The sequence below is a fragment of the Somniosus microcephalus genome, chromosome 17, assembly GCF_052327205.1.
Source record: "Somniosus microcephalus isolate GS21.2 chromosome 17, FLI_Smic_1.0, whole genome shotgun sequence".
NCBI classification, from domain to species: Eukaryota; Metazoa; Chordata; class Chondrichthyes; order Squaliformes; family Somniosidae; genus Somniosus; species Somniosus microcephalus.
Genome location: NC_141003.1, coordinates 62,898,097 through 62,921,148, shown reverse-complemented (window position 1 = coordinate 62,921,148; position 23,052 = coordinate 62,898,097). Strand labels below are relative to the sequence as shown.

General features: G+C 46.3%; 1 protein-coding gene across 1 annotated transcript in view; it reads right to left on the bottom strand.

The window, feature by feature from the left end:
- Nucleotides 1-1,847: 1,847 nt before the first annotated feature.
- Nucleotides 1,848-23,052, bottom strand: part of LOC147105786 (uncharacterized) — a 243,709-nt gene continuing 222,504 nt past the window's right edge. The window contains exon 8 of the mRNA XM_086010943.1: nt 1,848-2,063. Within this exon, the coding sequence (XP_085867069.1) occupies nt 1,984-2,063 (80 nt within the window). The 3' untranslated portion in view covers nt 1,848-1,983. The remainder of the gene's footprint in view (nt 2,064-23,052) is intronic.

Genomic DNA, 23,052 nt, shown 5'->3' with positions numbered 1-23,052 from the left:
TGTTCCAGTGCTGTAATGACCACGTGTGGACAATAAATCACACCCTGCACATGAGGGAAGCCAGCCCCTGCTGCAAAGCCCTGAGCTCTGTCCTGGTGACTGCTGAGGTCAGTGGGGAAGGTGCTGTACTGCTGGTCCTTGGCAAAGAGTCGGTCAGTCACCTGCTGAATGCAGCTGTGAACTGCAGACTGTGAAACATGACTGCTGTCCTGTCTAGCAGCATGAAAGGAGCCAGTGGTGTAAAAATTCCAGACTGTGGTGACTTTGTGGGCCACTGTCATGGTATGTCCCCCTGGTCCAGCAGGCATCAGGCTGTGTTCCAGGAAGATGCAGAGGTCTGAGACAGCCTGGCCGGAGAAACACAGCCTCCTCCTGCACTGTTGTGCAAATAGACCCAAGAAGCTGACTCTGTGTGCAGGGTATGGCCTCCTGCGCACAGTTGAGAGATAAATGTTGGCCAGGAGAACTCCCTGCTCTTCTTTGAGTTCTCCCATAGGATCTTTTACGCCCACCTGACCAGGCAGGTAAGACCTCAGTTTGAACATCTTGCCTAAAAGACGGCACCTCTGACAGTGCAGTACTCCCCCTGTACTGCACTGATGTGTCAGCATGGATTTTGTGCTCAAGTCTCTGGTGTGGGCCTTGAACCTATGACCTTCTGACTCAGAGGTGAGAGTGTGACCACTGAATCATGACTGACACCCAATATGATTGAAACAGTGACCAATACAGAGATTTCCATTATGGATAAACCCTGTGGGGAAACCCACCCCACTTCACCAAAAGCCTGTTCCCATGGGCAGGAAGGTTCTGAAGCTCTTTTCCATTTTAATATTTTTGAAACGTCTCAAAGCGCTTAAGAAACCCAAAGCCTCATCCCATTCCCGTTCCCGTTCAAGCCGCAACCCAGCTTTGGTAGTGTAAGTACCAGGATGCAGGGACGGTGCATGGGGATCATTGTGGGCAGCTGGGGGTCTGGGGTGCTGTCAGGGCCAGGGGTGCAGCAGGCAGGGCCTGGGCCTTATACAAGACCCAGTGAGAGTGGGACTACCTGGGCACATTGGAGCAGGAAATGGGGGAGGAGGAAAATGTAGCTGGTGAGACCTGCTGGTGGAGTTCAGCCTGTTGACCTTCCTGGGAACTGGGAGCACCCAGGCTGGAGTTGATCACGTGACCCAGTCAGCCAATCAGCGATACGTATAATGAATACTGCAGCGCCACCTAGTTGTCAGCTCAGAAAACTGAATAATGGCTCAGTGTAATAAATAGGAAGATTGATGTGTGGCAGGAATTGTGTGACAGGAAGCAAGAGTGACACTTACAGGAAGTGTGAGAATATGGAAGGCTTTGAATATATTCCCGATGTGATTAACACTGGATGAATGTGGTATTAACATCTTTTGCTGTCATCTCTTTTTCCCTCTAATATCTTTTAAATCTGTTTCAGTAAATTCCTCTACTCCCAGGGCCCCCTTTTCCCTGCAGTCCTGTATGGTTTGTTGATATTTCTTATTCCCATTTTCATTGCCCCGTTGACTCATTCTGGGACTTTGTCTACAGTTATTTTGGGAGTAAATATTTTTCTTCAGTAATCTACATTTAAAGCAGATCCAATTTCCTTTCACAGATCCCTTTCAGTAATATTTCCCAGTTCAATTCTTTCAGTTCATCTCCTCCTTTTAAAGTTTGTCCTCTTAAAACAAAAAGGCACAGATATTGAAAGTTAATTTTACAAAGTCTGTGCCGCCTTCTCCCCGATACAGTATTGAGTGAAGAGGTGGGTCAGAAGCTACAGTGGGACAGGAAGGCTGCTATAAACTAGACTCACACAGCATCAAATACACAGCTCAAGATGCAATTACATTTATTATTGGCTGAGAGACTAAGTCAGTACAGTCACCACAGGCAGTGACTGTGGCTACAAACAAATCAAGGCACTGAATCCACTCCTGGAAAGGATCCGTGAAGCATCGCCAGATTCTTCTAACTTTGGTTCACTTTGTAGGAGCAAATGAAATTATATTTAGCATTACAGGCCACATCATTCCAATGATCTCGAGAAGCTGGAGAAAGAAAAATTGAATCAAACATTTACCCATCAGTGAATCAGACAGCTATTTGTCGAACTATTTCATGCTTTCTTTTGGGAGAGGCTGGCTGCAATTTCCCCTATCTGGGCAGGCCGTGGCGGGTGAGGTCGGTGGTGGGTCGTGACTTTGCTGCTGGCTCCATCCCGGCCTCCATCATGACTTTTCCCTGATTGGGCTTGTTCAGCCCACCCAGTAAGTTTCCTGGCCAATTGAAGGAAGCGGATCTGATGACGTCATTTGAGGACTGTCATCAGGCGGGTTCCTTAAAGGGATCATATGCAAATTTACTTTGACATTTGTGCTGTCCGTGTTCTACAGCATTGAGGTGCTGCAAACATTGACAATCACTGCACAAAGGTGCACAGCTGCACCCGAGCTCTCCCATGACTCCCTCCATATGCTTATGGAGGGAGTCACAGCACGCAGGGAGGTTCTCTTCCCTTCCAATGGGCGGAAGAGACCTCCCCAGTAAATCAATGTAGCCTGGTTGCACATTGCACAGGAGGACACAAGCAGGGATGTAGTCAGGAGGACCAGGCTGCAGTGGCGCAAGCCTTTCAATGATCCCAGTAAATCACGAAAGGTTACTGCAAAGCCACACTCAACCTCATCCTGCTGTGCCACTCATCACATCCCCATCACTCTGCCTTCCCAACCCTACTCCTGCACATCCTTACACCAGCTTACCTTGCACCTCCACCCATCCCTCTCCAACTACATTATCACTTCCCCATCTCACTAGCCACCTCTCACACTCACCCTCATCCTCGTGCAATCATACCAACTAATAACACACAAGGGTAGGCAGTTGTGTGTTTTAGCCAATATTCAAGGATGTCTTGCTGCAGTTGTACAGGGCCTTGGTGAGACCACACCTTGTGTATTGTGTGCAGTTTTGGTCACCTTATCTGAGGAAGGATGTTCTTGCCATGGAGAGAGTGCAGCGAAGATTCACCAGACTAATACCTGGGAAGGCAGGAATGACGTATGAGGAGAGATTGGGTCGATTAGGCTTATCTTCGCTAGAGTTTAGAAGAATGAGAGGGGATCTCATTGAAACTTATAAAATTCTAACAGGACTAGACAGACTAGATGCAGGAAGGATGTTCCCGATGGCGGGGGAGTTAGAACCAGAGGTCACAATCTAAGGATAAGGGGTAAGCCATTTAGGACTGAGATGAGGAGGAATTTCTTCACCCAGAGAGTGGTGAACCTGTGGAGTTCTCTGCCACACAAGGCAGTTGAGGCCAATTCATTAAATATATTCAAGAAGGAGTTGGATATATTTCTTGAGGCTAAAGGGATCAAGGGATATGGGGAGAAAGCAGGGACAGGGTACTGAATTTGGATGACCAGCCATGATCTCATTGAATGGCAGAGCAGGCTCAAGGGGCCGAATGGCCTACTCCTGCTCCTATCTTCTATGTTTCTATGTTTCATGTGAAGTTTCTGTTAATGCGCTGTCAAACATTGAAATCTTTATTTTCAACACTTTCTGTTCTTGGTCAGATTTGTGCACCTTTGGAAGTGACTTAATGAGTTGGAGCAAATGGTGAGACATAATGGTACCCCCCGCAATGGTGATGAGTGTGAAAGGAATGGCTTGGGTATTGTAGGAATGCTTTATGTTGTTGGTGTGGGGTGGTGCCAAGCTGGCAGTCAGGGTGTGCAGCATCAAGTGAAGTAAATCTGGCCATGGTGAGGCCATCCCTGGCATCCCGGGCACCAATGTGGTTGGTTGCTTATGCCCTCTGTCCTGTGCAGCATCAGGTGATTGCGGAGAAGGTTGGTGTGGTTGGTGGTGAGGCTGGTGTGCTTGGTGATGTTGGTGTTGCAGCTGATCGTGGTCAGATGCTGAGGACCAAGTTGAGAGAGTATAAACCGTACTCATGTTGATGGAATAGATGGCAGGTGAACTAAATATGATAGAAGCGATCTGTCAATGGTGAGAGAGGTTGTTCCAATGAGGTGACACAGGATAGAGAGTTTGCTCCAAACACTTGCAACCTGCATAAAGCTCAATCTGTCTTCCAAATGCAGTAAGCAACATCGTGTGATCTTATAAAGTGGACAGCTGTGAGATGGGAGCTTTAATAGCACATTTCAAGCTGTCAAGTAATGAGATGATTCCATGGCCGAGCAGCGTAGGCCTCGTAGGCGAACTGGTAAATTCTAAAGGCGAGCTCGAAATTGTTGTTAATCCTCTGTTAACAAGGTCATAATGAGCTGAATTGCCGTCCCCGTCGCTGCGTGTCGGGTCTGCTCAGCACTGACAGACATAAGAATATAAGAACTAGGAGCAGGAGTAGGCCAGTCAGCCCCTCGAGCCTGCTCCGCCATTCAATAAGATCATGGCTGATCTGATCTTGGCCTCAACTCCACTTTCCTGCCTGTTCCTTATAACCCTTGACTCCCCTATAGCTGAAATATCTGTTTACCTCCGCCGTGAATATATTCGCTGACTCAGCCTCCACAGCTCTCTGGGGTAGAGAATTCCAAAGATTCATGACTCACTGAGAGAAGAAATTCCTTCTCATCTCCATCTTAAATGGGCGACCCATTATCCTGAAATTATGCCACCGAGTTCTAGAATCCCCCAAGAGGGAAACATCCTCTCAGCATCTACCCTGTCAAGCCCCTCAGAATCTTATGTTTCAATAAGATCACCTCTCATTCTTCTAAACTCCAATGAGTATAGGCCCAGCCTGCTCAACCTTTCCTCATAAGACAACCCTCTCATCTCAGGAATCAACCTAGTAAACCTTCGCTGAACACCCTCCAATGCAAGTATATCCCTTCTTATATAAGGTGACCAAAACTGTATGCAGTACTCCACATGTGGTCTCACCAACACCCTGTACAGTTGGAGCAAGACTTCCCTACTTATATACTCCATTCCCCGAGCAATAAAGGCCAACATTCCATTTGCCTTCCTAATTACTTGTTGTACCTGCATTCTAACTTTTTGTGTTTCATGTACGAGGACACCCAGATCCTTCTGTAACGCAGCATTCTGTAGTCTTTCTCCATTTAAATAATATTTTGCTTTTCTATTCTTCCTACCAAAGTGGATAACCTCACATTTTCCTACATTATACTCCATCTGCCAAATGTTTGCCCACTCACTTAACCTATCTATAACCCTTTGCAGACTCTTTGTGTCCTCCTCACAACTTGCTTTCCCACCTATCTTTGTATCGTCAGCAAATTTGGCTACAGTATACTCGGTCGCTTCATCCAAGTCATTAATATAGATTGTAAATAATTGAGGCCCCAGCACTGATCCCTGTGGCACCCTGCTAGTTACAGTTTGCCAACCTGAAAATGACCCAATTATCCCGACTCTCTGTTTTCTGTTAGTTAGCCAATTCTCTATCCATACTAATATATTACCCCCAACTCTGTGAGCTCTTATCTTGTGCAGTAACCTTTTATGTGGCACCTTATCGAATGCCTTTTGGAAATCCAAATACACTACATCTACTGGTTCCCCTTTATCCACCTTACTCCTTACATCCTCAAAGAACTCTAATAACTTTGTCAAACACAATTTCCCTTTCATAAAACCATGTTGACTCTGTTTGATTGTAATATGATTTTCTAAATGTCCTGCTACTACTCCCTTAATAATGGATTCCAGCATTTTCCCAGTGACAGATGTTAGGCTAACCAACCTATAGTTTCCTGCTTTCGGTCTCCCTCCTTTCTTGAATAGGGGCGTTACATTTGCACTTTTCCAATCCGCTGGGACCTCTCCAGAATCCAGGGAATTTTGGTAGATTACAACCAATGCATCCACTATCTCTGCAGCCACTTCTTTTAAGATCCTAGGATGCAGGCTATCAGGTTCAGGGGACTTGTACACCTTTAGTCCCATTAGTTTGCCTGGTACTTTTTCTCGAGTGATAGTGATTGTTTTAAGTTCCTCCCTCCCTTTTGCCCCTTGATTATTTACTATTATTGGGATGCTTTTAATGTCTTCTACCGTGAAGACAGATACAAAATATTTGTTCAATGTCTCCGCCAGTTCCTTGTTTCCCATTATTAATTCCCCAGTCTCATCTTCTAAGGGACCAACATTGACTTTAGCTACTTTCTTCCTTTTTATATACTCGTAGAAGCCCTTACTCTCCGTTTTTACATTTCTTGCTAATTTACTCTCAATCTGTTTTCTCCCTCTTTATAATTTTTTAGTCATCCTTTGCTGGTTTCTAAAAATGTCCCAATCTTCTGGCCTACCCCTCATCTTCGCAACATTGTATCCCTTTTTTTCAATTTGATACCATCCTTAACTTCCTTAGTTAGCCACGGATGGTTCATCCTTCTCGTAGAGTCTTTCTTTCTCACTGGAATATATCTTTGTTGAGGGTTATGAAATATATCCTTAAATGTCTGCCACTGCTTATCTACCATTTCACCATTTAATCTATTTTCCTAGTCCACGTTACCCAGCTCTGTGTTCATACCTTTGTAATTGCCTTTATTTAAGTTTAAGACACTAGTTTCAAACCCAAGTTTCCCACCCTGAAACTGAATGTGAAATTCTATCATGTTATGATCACTCCTCCCCAGAGGATCCTTTACTATGAGATTGTTAATTAACCCTGTCTCATTACACATTACCAGATCAAAAATAACCTGTTCCCTGGTCGGTTCCACAACATCTTGTTCTAAGAAACCATCCCGAATACACTATGAGCTCATGCTCAAGGCTACAATTGCCAATTTGATTTGTCCAATCGATATGAAGATTAAAATCTCCCATGATTATTGCAGTACCTTTCTTACAAGCCCACATTATTTCTTGATTTATACTTTGTCCTACAGTGTAGCTACTGTTAGGGGGCTGATAGACTACTCCCACCAGGGACTTCTTTCCCTTTCTATTTCTTATCTCCACCTAAACTGATTCTATGGGGCAGGATTTCGCCAATGGGGAGATTTTGGAGGCGGGACTCCCACTTGTCGGGTTTCAGTCCTGCCTCCATCAACTTCTGGCCAACTCCGCTATTTTCCCTTGATTGACCTTAAGCCTGCCCAGCAGGTTTAGCAGGCCAATTAAGGGAAAGCTGGTTACAGAGAATGTCAACGAATGACGTTTCATCTGTGAAGCTGTCAAACACTGACGTTCTCTGTAGTTTGATGAGTTCTTGAATTCAAGACCTCATTAAACCTCTTTCTTTTGCAGAAATTAGATGGTTGTTGCATTGGAGAATGCAATGGCCATCTGTCATCTCTACCGCGGAGGTGCGAGACTCTCCGCATACCCAACTCTTGAAGCCTGCAGGAAGAAACAAAGGTAAGTAAACTTTCTTTAACACATTCCAGTTACCTCACATACTCACCTCTCCACACTTGCACCCATCACTTACCTTCACAGCGCACTTTTCACCCCTCCGACCCCCGCAGACCCACTACTCACCTCGGTGACACTGGCGGGGTATGGAGCCTTCGGGAAGCCTGCACTTGTGTGGATAAAATGGGGATAATCCTCTTATCTGCCTCTTAACTATCTATTAAAAGGCAGATAAGGGGCACTAATCCCCTTCACACCTCCAAGGAGATGAGACCCGGCGCGGGTCGGCTACTCACCTCCTGGCAAGATGGTACGGAGGTGGGTTGGGAACCCACCCCCAAATTCTATCATTTTCCTGGCAGTCCTGCCTCCATACCTGCCTCCCCAGGGCTGGCAAGATCGCGCCCTACATCTTGATCTTCCGAGTCAAGATAATTTTGCATTATTCTCATCCTTTATTAACAGAGCTACCTCACCTCCTTTTCCTTTCTGCCTATCCTTCCGAAATGTCAAATATCCCTGAATATTCCCAGCCTTGGTCATCTTGCAGCCACATCTCTCTAATGGCTATCAAATCATACCCATTTTCTGTTTGTGCTGTCAATTCATCTATCTTGTTATGAATGCTGCATGCATTCAGATAAAGAGCCTTCAATTTTGTCTTTAACATTTTTCCCTACTTTGGCCCCATTTGCTGGTATACTTTTATGTTTGTATGCTCTGTCCCTTCCTGTCACACTCTGGTTATCATTACCCCTATCACTACCCTGCACTATTGCCTTGTCCTTTCTCTTTAACTTTCTAAGCTTCCCTTCACCTGACCCCTTTAGTTTAAAGTCCTATCTGTAGCCCTAGTTATTCGATTCGCCAGGACACTGGTTTTAGCATGGTTTAAGTGAAGCCCATCCCAACAGAACAGCTCCCTCTTTCCTCAGCAGAACCTTTATCTAAGTCTTACTTATGTCGTTGGTACCTACATGGACCATCCTCTTCAGCCCGGATGAGATGTCCTTAACCCTGGCCCCGGGGAGGCAACACAGCCTTCAGGACTCACGCTCTCGGCTGCAAAGAACAGTATCTATCCCTCTAACTATACTGTCCCCTACCACTACTACATTTCTTTTTACTCCCCCAACTTGAATGGCCCCCTGTACCATGGTGCTGTGGTCAGTTTGCTCAACCTCCCTGCAGTCCCTGCTCTCGTCCACACAGGCTGCAAGAACCTCGTACGTGTTGGACAAGTGAAAGGGCTGAGGCTCCTCCAATGCTAGCTCTTGGATCCCCATACCTGCCTCACTCGTAGTCATACCATCCTGTCCCTGACTGTTAGATCCGTGTATCTTGATGTTGTGTCCTTCAATAATTAGACAAGAGACTGCAGGGAACAATCAACAGGTGTTTACTGAATGAGGGTTATTCTAGAACTAACTTTACAGATCCCTACTTAGGGTTTATATACAGGTGTGGTCACTGCCGGTACTACAGTATACAGGAGCTGTAAAAAGTAGTTCTTCCCTTAAAGGTACATACATTACAATTCCTCCCCTTTTAGATTAACAGTACCATAACACTCATTTAAAAATTAAATATCAAACTAATTACAATTAACACTTTTAACATGCAACATGAACTGAAAATAGTCTATTTATAAATTCAGTCTTTGGGGAGGCTTCCTGATCCTTTCTGGATAGCGCCTTTCCCGAGTGTCTTGCTCTTGGTGTGGAGGCGATTCTGGCCCCCCTGTCGTCGGTTGGTTCATCCGCTTCCGATGCTACTGTTTCTGGGGTAGATGCTACCTGTACATCGGGTTCATCACCAGGTACGTATGGGCGAGACATGGGGTTGACTCGTTCACGTGACTCTAGGATCTGGTCAACATGGCGTCTCACAATGTTCTCCCCAACATCCACTGTGTACATTAGTGGCCCCTGCCGTGTGCATATCGTTCCTGGTTGCCATTTCTCTGTTCGGTAGTCGCGGGCCAAGACTGGTTGCCCTACATTGAAGCTCCTTGTCGGCTTCTCATTGATGTGCTGGAATTGCTTATTCTCAACATCTCTTCGTACATTTGGTCTGAGCAAATCCAGACGAGATCTCAACCTTCGGTTAAAGAACATCATGGCCGGGGTCTGGTTGGTGACTGCATGTGTCGCATTTCTGTAGGCTAACAAGAAATTGTCCACCTTATGCTGCAGTGGAATGTCGTCATCGCACATGGCCTTTACTGCTTTTTTAAAGGTTTGTACGAACCTCTCAGCCAATCCATTTGTGGCTGGATGATACGGGGCGGATGTGTAATGCCTTACCCCATTCCTTTTCATAAATCTTTGAAACTCTTCGGACACAAACTGTGGTCCGTTATCAGAGCAAATCTGCTCTGGCAAGCCGTCCCTGGCAAAAATGGTCCATAGGACTGCAATAGTTTTCTCCGTGGTGGTGGAGGACATTTTGATCACCTCAGGCCATTTCGAGTGCGCATCCACGGCTATTAAAAACATTGAGTCCATGAATGGACCAGCAAAATCAATATGCACCCGTTGCCATGGAGATGAGGGCCACTCCCATGGGTGTAGAGGGGCATGTGGTGGTGCATTTTGGACCTTCTGGCATCCTGAGCAGCTCTTTGTCAGGTCCTCGATTTGCTGATCGATCCCCGGCCACCACACATAAGCCCTAGCAAGGCTTTTCATTTTCACCCCTCCCAGATGACCTTCGTGAAGCTCATTGAGCACTCTCTCCCTTAACTTGGGTGGAATTACCACTCGGGATCCACACATCAAGGTCCCCTGGCATACTGACAGCTGTTCTCTTCTTGTCGAGAATGCTGGCAACAGTGAGTCGCCATGTGCTGGCCATCCCTTCACCGTCAAATCATATACCCGAGACAGTGTCGGGTCATTTCGGGTCTCCTTCTCGATACCAGCGTTAGTTACTGGCAAGCATTCAATTATAGTCGAATGAAATATTTCGACAGGATCCACTGCTGGTGCTTCCTCCGCAGTAGGCAGTGGCAGGCGTGATAGCCCATCAGCGTTTCCATGCTGTTTCGTGCCCTTATACTCGATTTCATATTGGTGCGCCCTAGAAAAAGGGACCATCTTTGTAGCTGTTGCGCAGTCATCACCGGAACGCCCTTCTTTGGATCAAGGATGGAGACAAGTGGTTGGTGGTCAGTCAGCAAGGTGAACTTCTGCCTGTGCAGATAGTGGTTGAACTCTTTCACTCCCCACACTAGGCTGAGGGCCTCCCTGTCAATCTGGGCGTAGTTACGCTCGGCTGAGGTTAGTGACCGAGACGCAAAGGCTACTGGACTCTCCGAGCCGTCCAGGAATTTGTGCGACAGCACCGCTCCAATGCCATAGGGTGATGCATCACACGCCAACCGAATTGGTAGTGCTGGGTTGAAATGAGCCAACACGTCTTTTGTTGTGATCAATTATTTGATCTTCTGGAAAGCTCGTTTACATTCGTCATTCCACTTCCATGGTACCCCCGTTTGCAGTAGGGTGTTCAGTGGGTGTAGTACTGTAGACAAATTCAGCAAGAACTTATGGTAGTAGTTCACCAGCCCGAGGAACGACCTCAGTTGTGGCACATTTTCTGGTGCTGGAGCCTTGACTACTGCCTCAATCTTTTCAGGGGACTTATTTAACCCCTCTTTATCAATAACGTGGCCACAATACGAGATCTGCTTCTGGAAAAACTCGCATTTGTGGCGATTAGCTCGGAGCCCATATTCCTTCAATTTGTGAGCACCTGCTCCAGGTTGGCGAGGTGATCACTGTCATTTTTACCCGTGCCCAGGATGTCGTCCAAATAACACAGGGTCCCTGGAATCCCTTGCAGGACTTGATCCATTGCCCTTTGCCAAATAGCCGGAGCTGATGCTACCCCGAACACCAGCCGGTTGTATTGGTAGAGACCTTTATGAGTGTTGATCGTGAGGTACTGTTTCGAGGCTTCTTCTACCTCCATTTGCAGGTACGCCTGGGCCAGATCAATCTTAGTGAAGCGTTTCCCTCCAGATAGCGAGGCGAAAATATCTTCAATCCGCAGAAGCGGATATTGTACAGTGTGAAGGACTGGGTTCACTGTCTCCTTAAAATCCCCACAGATGCGAACCTTCTTTGGTTCCCCAGGCATATTACTCAACGACCTCTTCATTACAGGAACGATGGGTGTAGCCCACTCGCTCCAGTCCACTTTGGACAGTACTCCTGAATGTTCCAAACATTCCAGCTCTGCTTCGACGGCTGGGCGGATCGCATAAGGTACCGGTCTGGCCTTAAAAAACTTTGGGCTTCCATTTTCCTCTATTTTGATCATCGCTGTTATGCCTTTTAGTATTCCGAGTCCCTGCTGGAACACTTCTTGTGCATCAGTTAGCATTTTTGACAGTCGTCCAGGTGTGACGTCGTCATCCTTTTTGGCATCTGCAGTCAGTGCTTGTATGGAATGCCAATCTAGCTGTATCTTCCGGATCCATTCACGTCCTAGTAGTGGTTATCCTCCATCTGGCAATACATATAGGTCCATTTTTGGTGTTTCCTTGCCGTTATATATAACGTTCACCCTTATTTTTCCTTTGGGGTAGACTTTTTGCCCCGTGTACGTCTTCAAGACAATCTTTGTATCTCTCAAGGGTATATGTGAGAATCGCCGCTTGCAGTCCCTTCGATTTATGACTGTTAGGGCTGATCCTGTGTCCAATTCCATTTTCACTTGGACTCCTGCTATCTTGAGCGTGACCCAGATAGTTTGGTGATCCTCCATTTTGATCACATTATGTAGTTTCAGACAACCCAGCTCCTTGCTTCCGGAGTCTGTATCACTTTTTTGTTCATCTGAACTACTCTCCGTCACCTTATGTACCTTCTTGTACTTCTCCTGTGGAGATTTCTTGCTGCTGGTTTTCTTTCCCGACCTGCAGACTCTTGCTATGTGTCCTACTTTTCCACACTGTCTGTACACTTTGTCCTTGAACCAGCAATCCTTATGGTCGTGTGTTGTTCTGCCGCAGCGATAGCACTTCACTGTTCCGTATGACATTTCCTTTGTGCCATATTCTTGCGGTCTCCGTTGTATCTCTGCCACGCCCCGTGCTGCTGCTTCATGTGATACTACAATGCTGAAAGCCTTGTCCAGCGTAAGATCCTTTTCTGATGGAAGCCGTTTCTGGGTTCCTTCACTTTGAAGCCCACACACAAACTTGTCCCTTAAAGTATCTGCTTGTCACGTTCCAAACTGGCAGTGTTTCGATAGCTTGCGCAGTTCCGTTAAATACTCAGCATTACTTTCATCTTTATGCTGGTTCCTTTTGTGAAACTTAAATCTTTCTTCTATCAGCAGCGATGTGGGGTTTAAGTGGTCCTGTTGGATTGACACTATGTTTTCAAAATCCTTTTCTACTGGCTTCTCTGGGGTTACTAGGTTTCGTAGTAAGCCATACGTTTTTGCACCCATTGAATTCAACAATACCAGCGCTTTCTTGTCATCTGGCACTTCATTCGCCTTGCAGTATACTTCTATGCGTTCGACATATGTCGTCCAATCTTCGACTTCATTGTCGAACGCTGTGATACTGCCACTCTTCGGCATTTTTGGGTGTGGTTAGACTGGCTTAAAATGGCGTCTCCTGTGCTTTCCTTTCTTCCCCGCTGCGGCTTAAAATGGCATCTCCCACGCTTTCCTTTCTTCCCCACTGACGCTGCTCGGCCCTTGAACACCGGCTGTGCCCTGCGCGTTTTCCTGCGCGCCTCTCTCAACCGTTGACGCTGCTCGGCCCTTGAACACCGGCTGCGCTCTGCTCTCTCTCGCCTCTCTCCCCCGTTGATGCCGCTCGGTCCTGAACACCGGCTGCACCCTGTCCGCTCTACCCTCTCTCTCTCCCCCGTCGATGCTGCTCGGCCTTTTTCTGTGCCGTCGGTCGGCTCTAGCCACCGCTGTCCGGGAAGGGTCTGCGCAGTACCAGTTGCCAGCCCATTTCGCTGGGCCACCGTGCCTGGAAAGCCAAGCCTGGCTCTCGACAGCCTCCCCTGCGATGCTCAAATCTCCGCCGGATGACTGGGGAGTTTCCCGTTGTCGACGCCCGTGCTTCTGGACTCGGCCTTCTTCCACTGTTCTCCTGGAGCGAATCCCTGGGAGGTGATGCAGAGTTGCAGGTAGGTTTGAATCTGCTCGTCGCCAATGTTAGATCCATGTATCTTGATGTTGTGTCCTTCAATAATTAGACAAGAGACTGCAGGGAACAATCAACAGGTGTTTACTGAATGAGGGTTACTCTAGAACTAAATATCCAGATCCCTACTCAAGGTTTATATACAGGTGTGGTCACTGCCGGTACTACAGTATACAGGAGCTGTAAAAAGTAGTTCTCCCCTTAAAGGTACATACATTACACTGACCACGGCCCAAATTTGAAGTATTTATCCTAAGGGGTGTGACTGCCTCCTGGATCAAAGTGTCCAGGTAACTCTCCCCCTGTCTGAATCTTGGACTCCAGCTCATCAACTCTGAGCTGAAGTTCACACTGGTGTCCATCAGCTCCCACATGCTACAGCTGCAACACATCACCTGCCCTGCCATCTCTATTGTAATTAGCTTGTTAAACTTTTTAAGTTTTGAAGTATCACTCAACTATCTATGTATAGTTTTTAATCTATAATCACGGCTCTTAATTTAAACCAATGCCCTAGTTTAGAGAAAACAAGAGAAAAAGAGAAATGCACACCAACCAATCACTACCCTGCTTTCCTGTGATGTCACACTTTGAATACCCCCCTCACAGGTCCGTCCGATCCCGCTCCCAGCTAACTGCTTTAATGTCCGCCGCTCCTCCCCTGGTCCCAAGCTCAGCACTGATAGACCCAACATTTGGTAAATGCGCGTGGTGGCGGGTTGACAGCAGGGTCCCGATCCGATGTCAAAAAAAAACACTTCCCTGTTAAGTCTGTGTGTTATAATGAGAATTATTACACAGACCACCAGAGTAAATTTTAACAGGTCTTTACTAGTCGACGGTCAGGGCGGAACTGCCCAATAAATCCTTACACAGCACTTATATACCGGTGTGGTCACCACCGGTATTACAGTATACAGCAGCCAAGATAAAGTAGTGCAACCCTTAAAATAGTTCTCTTAAAGGTGGAACGGTTACATACACTACAATCCTCCCTTTTTAGCTTAACAGTATATATTCCCCATTAAACATAGCATCATAACATATATACACAACTTCATGTAAAAACAGTTCACAGATTCAGTCTCTGAGGAGGCCTCCTGACTCGGTCCGGATAACGCTTCGGTGGTGTAGTAGTTTTCGGTGGTGTAGTAGGTTCTTGTTGCCGGGGTGACTCATCTAATAGTCCTTCACTGGACTTAACAGCTTGAACTTTCGTAACTTCAGAACCAGCACTGCTGACTTCTAAAGGCTCGAGTACCTTGGGAAGTTTTTCTACTTCCAGACTGATTTGGCTCAGTTCGGAGGGACCACCTGCGTGACCTGGTAGGGGTGATAATGGTTCAGATGAGTCATCATCGTCTGCTTCTTCTCTATTGTCTTCTATTTCCTCCATCACTTCAGCTTTTGCCTCTGCCACCAATTCCCTGAGTGGCTTATTACTGCTGACACTGCTCACAAAAGGGTGCTCTTTCTTCTTAGCTTTCAACTGATCGATGAATTTGACATATTCCCTTTCTTGCTCAGCTTTGATTCGTTTGGCCTCATCGCGCAGACGGTTTGTGTGTTCCTGATCCATTTTCTCAATCAGTTGCTTCTGCTGTCTTCCCAGATTCTCCAACTCCGTGTCAAAGAACTTTTTCCTTGCATTCATCTCTTGCTCAAAACGGCGAATCATTTGTTCTAATTGCTGTTGTAGTTTGAAATTGAGTTGAGTTCGAGCCCGGTGTTCCTCAGAAATGTGCATGTCTGTAGACTGGACAGACTCAGAATTCTCTGTCAAACTATGTTGTTGTTGTTCAGTGGAATTCTGTTCTGACACTTTGTTCTCTCCTGAAGCATTTATACACTCCTTCGTTTTTCCATCATTAGTCTGCAAGTCCATTTTAGACTTGTCTTTTGCACATGGGCTGGTCTTACCATCATCAGCTCCAGAGTCTGAGCTGATTGTCTTCACCGAGTTCCCACTCTCTGCTTTGTCACTGTCACTGCTGCATGTGCCCTCATCCAATATTCTGGACAATCGTGCAGGTTTGACATCTTTTTTTTTTCCGGACTCTCCCATTATTGCTTTTAGGGAGTGCCAGTCCATATTTATTTTCCTGATCCACTCCCGTCCCAGAAGTGGTGGACCTCCCTCAGGTAGTACATATATGTCCATTCCTTGGTGTTCTTTGCCCTTGTGTGCCACCTTGACTTTTATCTTTCCGATGGGGTATACTCTTTGCCCCGTGTATGTCTTTAATACTATCTCCGTATCCCGTAGGGGAATATGTGTGAATAACCTTTTGTAATCTTGCTTATTCATGACCGTCAACGCTGATCCGGTGTCCAATTCCATCTTCACTTGGACTCCTGCTATCTGCAGTGTGACCCAGATAGTTTGTCGGTCAGCTTCCTTACTCACATTGTGAATTCTCAGACGACCCAGTTCCTTGCTGTTGGAGTCTGAATCCGAATTCTGTTCATCCGAACTCTTCTCAGCCACCTTATGTACCTTTCTGCACTTTTCCTGCGGTGACTTTTTGTTGCTGGTCTTCTTTCCTGACCGGCATACTTTAGCTATGTGACCAAGCTTGCCACATTTTCTACATTCCTGGTTTTTAAACCAGCATTGGTTCTGATCGTGTGTTGTCTTTCCACAACGATAACATTTCGTTGTACCCAAAGCCATTTGATCTACGCTGAGTACCGCTGCCTTCAGCTGCATTTCCGCAGTGCCTCTCGCTGCGGCTTCGTGCGATGCTGCAATAGTGACAGCCTTATCAAGTGTAAGATCATTCTCTTCAAGCAGCCGCTTTTGTGTTCCTTCTTTCGACAATCCACACACGAATTTGTCTCTCAGTGCCTCTGTCAGTCTTTCCCCAAACTGACAGTATTTCGCTAGCTTACACAGTTCAATTAAATACTCCGCGTTGCTTTCCTCTTTCCGTTGCGTTCTCGCATAAAATTTAAATCGTTCCGCTAACATCAGCGGTGTGGGGTTCAAATGATTCTTCAGGACAGCAACAATATTAGCGAAAGTCTGATCCGCCGGTTTAGCTGGTGATAGAAGATGCTTCAATAGCCCGTATGTCTTCGCACCCATTGAGTTTAGTAAGGTTAGTGCTTTATCTTCATTTGATATTTTATTTGCCTTACAATATATCTCTATGCGTTCTACATACGTGGCCCAATCTTCAACATCGGGATCGAAATCGTTGATGTTACCACGCTTAGGCATCCTCGCAATCTTCTTGAGAAACAAAAAGAAATTTTTCTTTTTTCAAAATGGCGGTTTCCCGCGCTTGTCTTCTTCCCCCGCCTACGAAAATGGCGGCTTCCCGCGTTTGCCTTTCTCCCCCGCTGGCTGTAATGGCAATTGCTGTATTGCTGCATTCGCCCTCCCCAGTGGTTTTCAAATCGTGCCTCCCAGCCCCTCTTGCAGTCCGGTCCTTTCCCCCGGCTGCGGCTGAGTTCTCCGCGTTTTTTTATTTTTTTATTTTCTCCCGCGCCTTACGCTGACCCGGTCACTGCGCCTCGCGGCCTTGGTAGCTGCCCGGCCTTTTTCACCGGTCGCGGTCGAGCTCTCTCTCGACACTGTTGCGTCTCCCAGCCCGCTTGCAGCCCGGTCTTTCGCACCGGCTGCGTTTGCATTCACCGCGGCTCCCGTGCCTTACGCTGTCCCGGTCGCTGCGCCTCGCGGCCTCGGTAGCTGCCCGGCCTTTTTCACCGGTCGCGGTCGAGCTCTCTCTCGACGCTGTTGCGTCTCCCGGCCTGCTTGCAGCCCGGTCTCTCACACCGGCTGCGTTTGCATTCACCGCGGCTTCCGTGCCTTACGCTGCCCCAGTCTCAGCGCCTCTGGCCCCGACCTCTGTCCGGCTCTTTTCCCCGGCCGTGGTCGAGTTCTCCGCCCTAATATCCTCCGTTTTTTTCCCTCCCCTACTTCACAGCCAACGTGGCCGACTTGCTGCTCGTCGCTGATCGGCTTACCCACCACCGTGATAGAAGGGATGATCACTGCCTGTTGCTGATGGAAGGCTTCGTGTCAGAATTCTTCCTTTGCTCTGCAAACCCGAGTCTTTTCTCAGCAGAATGATGAGGGCGGATGCCTCTTCTCGACGCCCGTTAAACTGCCTTGGATGTATCTCTGCCGCAGGGTAAGATCGTACTCGTCGCCACTGTTAAGTCTGTGTGTTATAATGAGAATTATTACACAGACCACCAGAGTAAATTTTAACAGGTCTTTACTAGTCGAAGGTCAGGGCGGAACTGCCCAATAAATCCTTACACAGCACTTATATACCGGTGTGGTCACCACCGGTATTACAGTATACAGCAGCCAAGATAAAGTAGTGCAACCCTTAAAATAGTTCTCTTAAAGGTGGAACGGTTAGATACACTACATTCCCCACCAGACCCACCACCAATCCTGCCCGCTGACACCCCTGGAATATTCCCCCTCAGTGTCTGTGATCCTTAAATTTTACCTCCCTCTTGATCCATGAGTTCACCTTGTAAATAAAGTGAGGCACTTCCTATTGTGATGCCGTGTGCACTCAGTCAGTGTGTGTCTCACTGAAATCTGGAAACCTCACAATATTCAGTGGGGATTTGGACAGTTCCTGACTGAAGATGCTGAGCTCACCCTGGGCTGGGTTTCCCTGTGTGGGATGGACAGCAAGGCCTCACCACCAGGGCTAAACAGTCACCTTCCCCACTGCACGGACTTCACATGATTGGAGCAAAGGCTGTGATTTCTGGAGTTAGAATCTTTGGGCTGAATTATAAATTTGGGAACTGAACCCACTGTTGAATGGGGGTGGGGTGTTTGCTGTGTCAGTAAAGTGAGGACCGGATACAGGAAGGTTGAATAATTTTCTGGAACTGTTGTGTAAACACAGAGTGGAGTCCTGCCCAATGGGAGTACGGCTCCAGCCCGGTACATATCAGGATCAGCTCATTAAAGGTGGGACAATTATAACGCAGGTCTCAGTTTAGCCTCATCACCGCAGAATCCAGAGATGGTCATTTGAGCAGAGGGAGAAACTGCAGAGTTACACCCAGTGTACGTTCCTCTATCTACAGAGTTACACCCAGAGTACATTCCTCTATCTACAGTGTTACACCCAGTGTACGTTCTTCTATCTACAGTGTTACATCCAGTGTACGTTCCACTATCTACAGTGTTACACACAGTGTACGTTCCTCTGTCTGCAGTGTTACACACAGTGTACGTTCCTCTATCTACAGTGTTACACACAGTGTACATTCCTCTAACTGCAGTGTTACACTCAGTGAACGTTCCTCTATTTACAGCATTACACCCAGTGCACATTCCTCTATCTACACTGTTACACCCAGTGTATGTTCCTCTATCTACAGGGTTACACCCTGTGTACGTTCCTCTATCTACAGTATTACACAGAGTGTATGTTCATCTATCTACAGTGTTACACCCAGTGTACATTCATCTATCTACAGTGTTAAACCCAGTGTACGTTCCTCTATCTGCAGTGTTACACCCAGTGTACATTCCTCTATCTACAGTGTTACACCCAGTGTACGTTCCTCTATCTACAGTGTTACACCCAGTGTACATTCCTCTATTTACAGTGCTTTACCCAGTGTACGTTCCTCTATCTGCAGAGTTACTCACAGTGTACGATCTGCTATCTAAAGTGTCACACCCAGTGTACGTTGCTCTATCTACAGTGTTACACCCAGTGTACGTTCCTCTGTCTACAGTGTTACGCCCAGTGTACGTTCCTCTTTCTGCAGTGTTGCATCCAGTGTACATGCCACTATCTACAGTGTAACACGCATGTACGTTCCTCTATCTACAGTGTTACACAGTGTATGTTCCTCTATCTGCAGTGTTACACCCAGTGTACATTCCTCTATCTTCAGTGTTACAACCAGTGTATGTTCCTCTATCTAGAGTGTTACACCCAGTGTACAGTCCTCTGTCTACAGTGTTATACCCTGGGTACTTTCCTCTATCTGCAGTGTTACACCCAGTGTACATTCATGCATCTACAGTGTTACACCCAGTGTACGTTCCTCCATCTGCAGAGTTGCACCCAGTATATTTTCCACTATCTGCAGTGTTACACACAGTGTACCTTCCTCCATCTACAGTGTTACACCCAGTGAACATTCCTCTATCTACAGTGTTACATCCAGTGTATGTTCCTCTATCTGCAGTATTACAACCAGTGTACATTCCTGTATCTACATTGTTACAGCCTGTGTACATACCTGTATCTACAGTGTTACACCCAGTGTACGTTACTCTATCTGCAGAGTTACACCCAGTGTATGTTCCTCTATCTGCAGAGTTACACCCAGTGTACGTTCCTCTATCTGCAGTGTTACACACAGTGTACATTCCTCTATCTATAGTGTTACACCCAGTGTACGTTCCTCTATCTGCAGTGTTACACCCAGTGTTCTTTCCACGACCTACAGAGTTACACCCACTTTACGTTCCTCTATCTACAGTGTTACACCCAGTGTACATTCCTATACCTAGAGTGTTACTCCCAGTGTATTTTCCTCTATCTACAGTGTTACACCCAGTGTAAGTTCCTTTATCTGCAATGTTACACCCAGAGAACGTTGCAATATCTACAGTGTTACAAACAGTGTATGTTCCTCTATCTGCAGTGTTAGACCCAGTGTACATTCCTCTATCTACAGTGTTACACCCAGTGTACGTTCTTCTATCTACAGTGTTATATCCAGTGTATGTTCCTCTATCTACAGTGTTACACACAGTGTACGTTCCTCTGTCTACAGTGTTACACACAGTGTACGTTCCTCTATCTATAGTGTTACACACAGTGTACATTCCTCTAACTGCAGTGTTACACTCAGTGAACGTTCCTCTATTTACAGCATTACACCCAGTGCACATTCCTCTATCTACAGTGTTACAACCAGTGTACATTCCACTATCTGCAGTATTACAACCAGTGTACATTCCTGTATCTACAGTGTTACAGCCTGTATACATTCCTCTATCTACAATGTTACACCCAGTGTATGTTACTCTATCTGCAGAGTTACACCCAGTTTATGTTCCTCTATCTGCTGTGTTACACTGAGTGTATGTTCCTCTATCTGCAGTGTTACACCCATTGTATGTTCCTCTACCTGCAGTGTTACACCCAGTGTACGTTCCTCTATCTGCAGTGTTACACACAGTGTACATTCCTCTATCGATAGTGTTACACCCAGTGTACGTTCCTCTATCTGCAGTGTTACACCCAGTGTTCTTTCCACGACCTACATAGTTACACCCAGTGTACGTTCCTCTATCTACAGTATTACACCCAGTCTACATTCCTTTATCTGCAGTGTTACACCCAGTGTACGTTCCTATACCTACAGTGTTACTCCCAGTGTATTTTCCTCTATCTACAGTGTTACACCCAGTGTAAGTTCCTTTATCTGCAATGTTACACCCAGAGAACGTTGCACTATCTACAGTGTTACAAACAGTGTACGTTCCTCTATCTGCAGTGTTACACCCAGTGTACATTCCTTGATCTACAGTGTTACACCCAGTGTACGTTCCACTATCTGCAGTGTTGCACCCGGTGTACATTCCTGTATCTACAATGTTACAGGCTGTGTACATTCCTGTATCTACAGTGTTACACCCAGTGTACGTTCCTCTATCTGCAGAGTTACACCCAGTGTATGTTCCTCTATCTGCAGTGTTACACCCAGTGTATGTTCCTCTATCTACAGTGTTACACCCAGTGTACATTCCTGTATCTAATGTGTTACACACAGTGTATGTTCCTCCCTCTACAGTGTTACATCCAGTGTACATGCCACTATCTACAGTGTTACATGCATGTACGTTCCTCTATCGAGTGTTACACAGTGTACGTTCCTCTATGTACAGTGTTACACCCAGTGTACATTCCTCTATCTACAGTGTTACACCCAGTGTACATTCCTCTAACTTCAGTGTTACAACCAGTGTATGTTCCTCTATCTACAGTGTTACACCCAGTGTACAGTCCTCTGTCTACAGTGTTATACCCAGTGTACTTTCCTCTATCTGCAGTGTTACAACCGGTGTACATTCCCCTATCTACAGTGTTACACACAGTGTCAATTCTGCTATCTACAGTGTTACACCCAGTGTACGTTCCTCTATCTACAGTGTAACACCCAGTGTATGTTCCTCTATCTGCAGTGTAACACCCAGGGTATGTTCCTCTATCTGCAGTGTTACACCCAGTGTACATTCCTCTATCTTCAGTGTTACAATCAGTGTATGTTCCTCTATCTACAGTGTTACACCCAGTGTACAGTCCACGGTCTACAGTGTTATACCCATTGAACTTTCCTCTATCTGCAGTGTTACACCCAGTGTACATTCCTGTATCTACAGTGTTACACACAGTGCACGTTCCTCTATCTGCAGTGTTACACCCAGTGTACATTCCTCCAGCTACAGTGTTACACCCAGTGAATGTTCCTCTATCTACAGTGTTACACCCAGTGTATGTTCCTCTATCTACAGTGTTACACCCAGAGTATGTTCCTCTATCTGCATTGTTATACCCAGTGTACGTTCCTCTATCTACAGTGTTACAACCAGTGTACGTTCAACTATCTGCATTATTACAACCAGTGTACATTCCAGTATCTACAGTGTTACAGCCTGTGTACATTCCTCTATCTACAGTGTTACACCCAGTGTACGTTACTCTATCTGCAGAGTTACACCGAGAGTATGTTCCGCTATCTGCAGTGTTATACCCACTGTATGTTCCTCTATCTGCAGTGTTACACACAGTGTACGTTCCTCTATCTATAGTGTTACACCCAGTGTACGTTCCTCTATCTGCAGTGTTACACCCAGTGTTCTTTCCACGACCTACAGAGTTACACAAACTGTACGTTCCTCTATCTACAGTGTTACACCCAGTCTTCATTCCTCTATCTGCAGTGTTACACCCAGTGTACGTTCCTATATCTACAGTGTTAAACTCAGTGTAAGTTCCTTTATCTGCAATGTTATACCCAGAGTACGTTGCACTATCTACAGTGTTACAAACAGTGTACGTTCCTCTATCTGCAGTGTTACACCCAGTGTATGTTCCTCCACCTACAGTGTTACACCCAGTGTACGTTCCTGTATCTACAATGTTACAGGCTGTGTACATTCCTGTATCTACAGTGTTACACCCAGTGTACTTACTTCTATCTGCAGAGTTGCACCCAGTGTATATTCCACTGTCTGCAGTGTTACACCCAGTGTATGTTCCTCTATCTACAGTGTTACACCCAGTGAAAGTTCCTCTATCTACAGTGTTACAACCAATGTACGTTCCTCTATCTACAGTGGTACACCCAGTGTACATTCCTCTATCTAGAGTGTTACACTTAGTGTACATTCCTCTATCTACAGTGTTACACCCAGTGTACGTTCCTCTATCTGCAGTGTTACACCCAGTGTACATTCCTCTATCTGCAGTTTTACA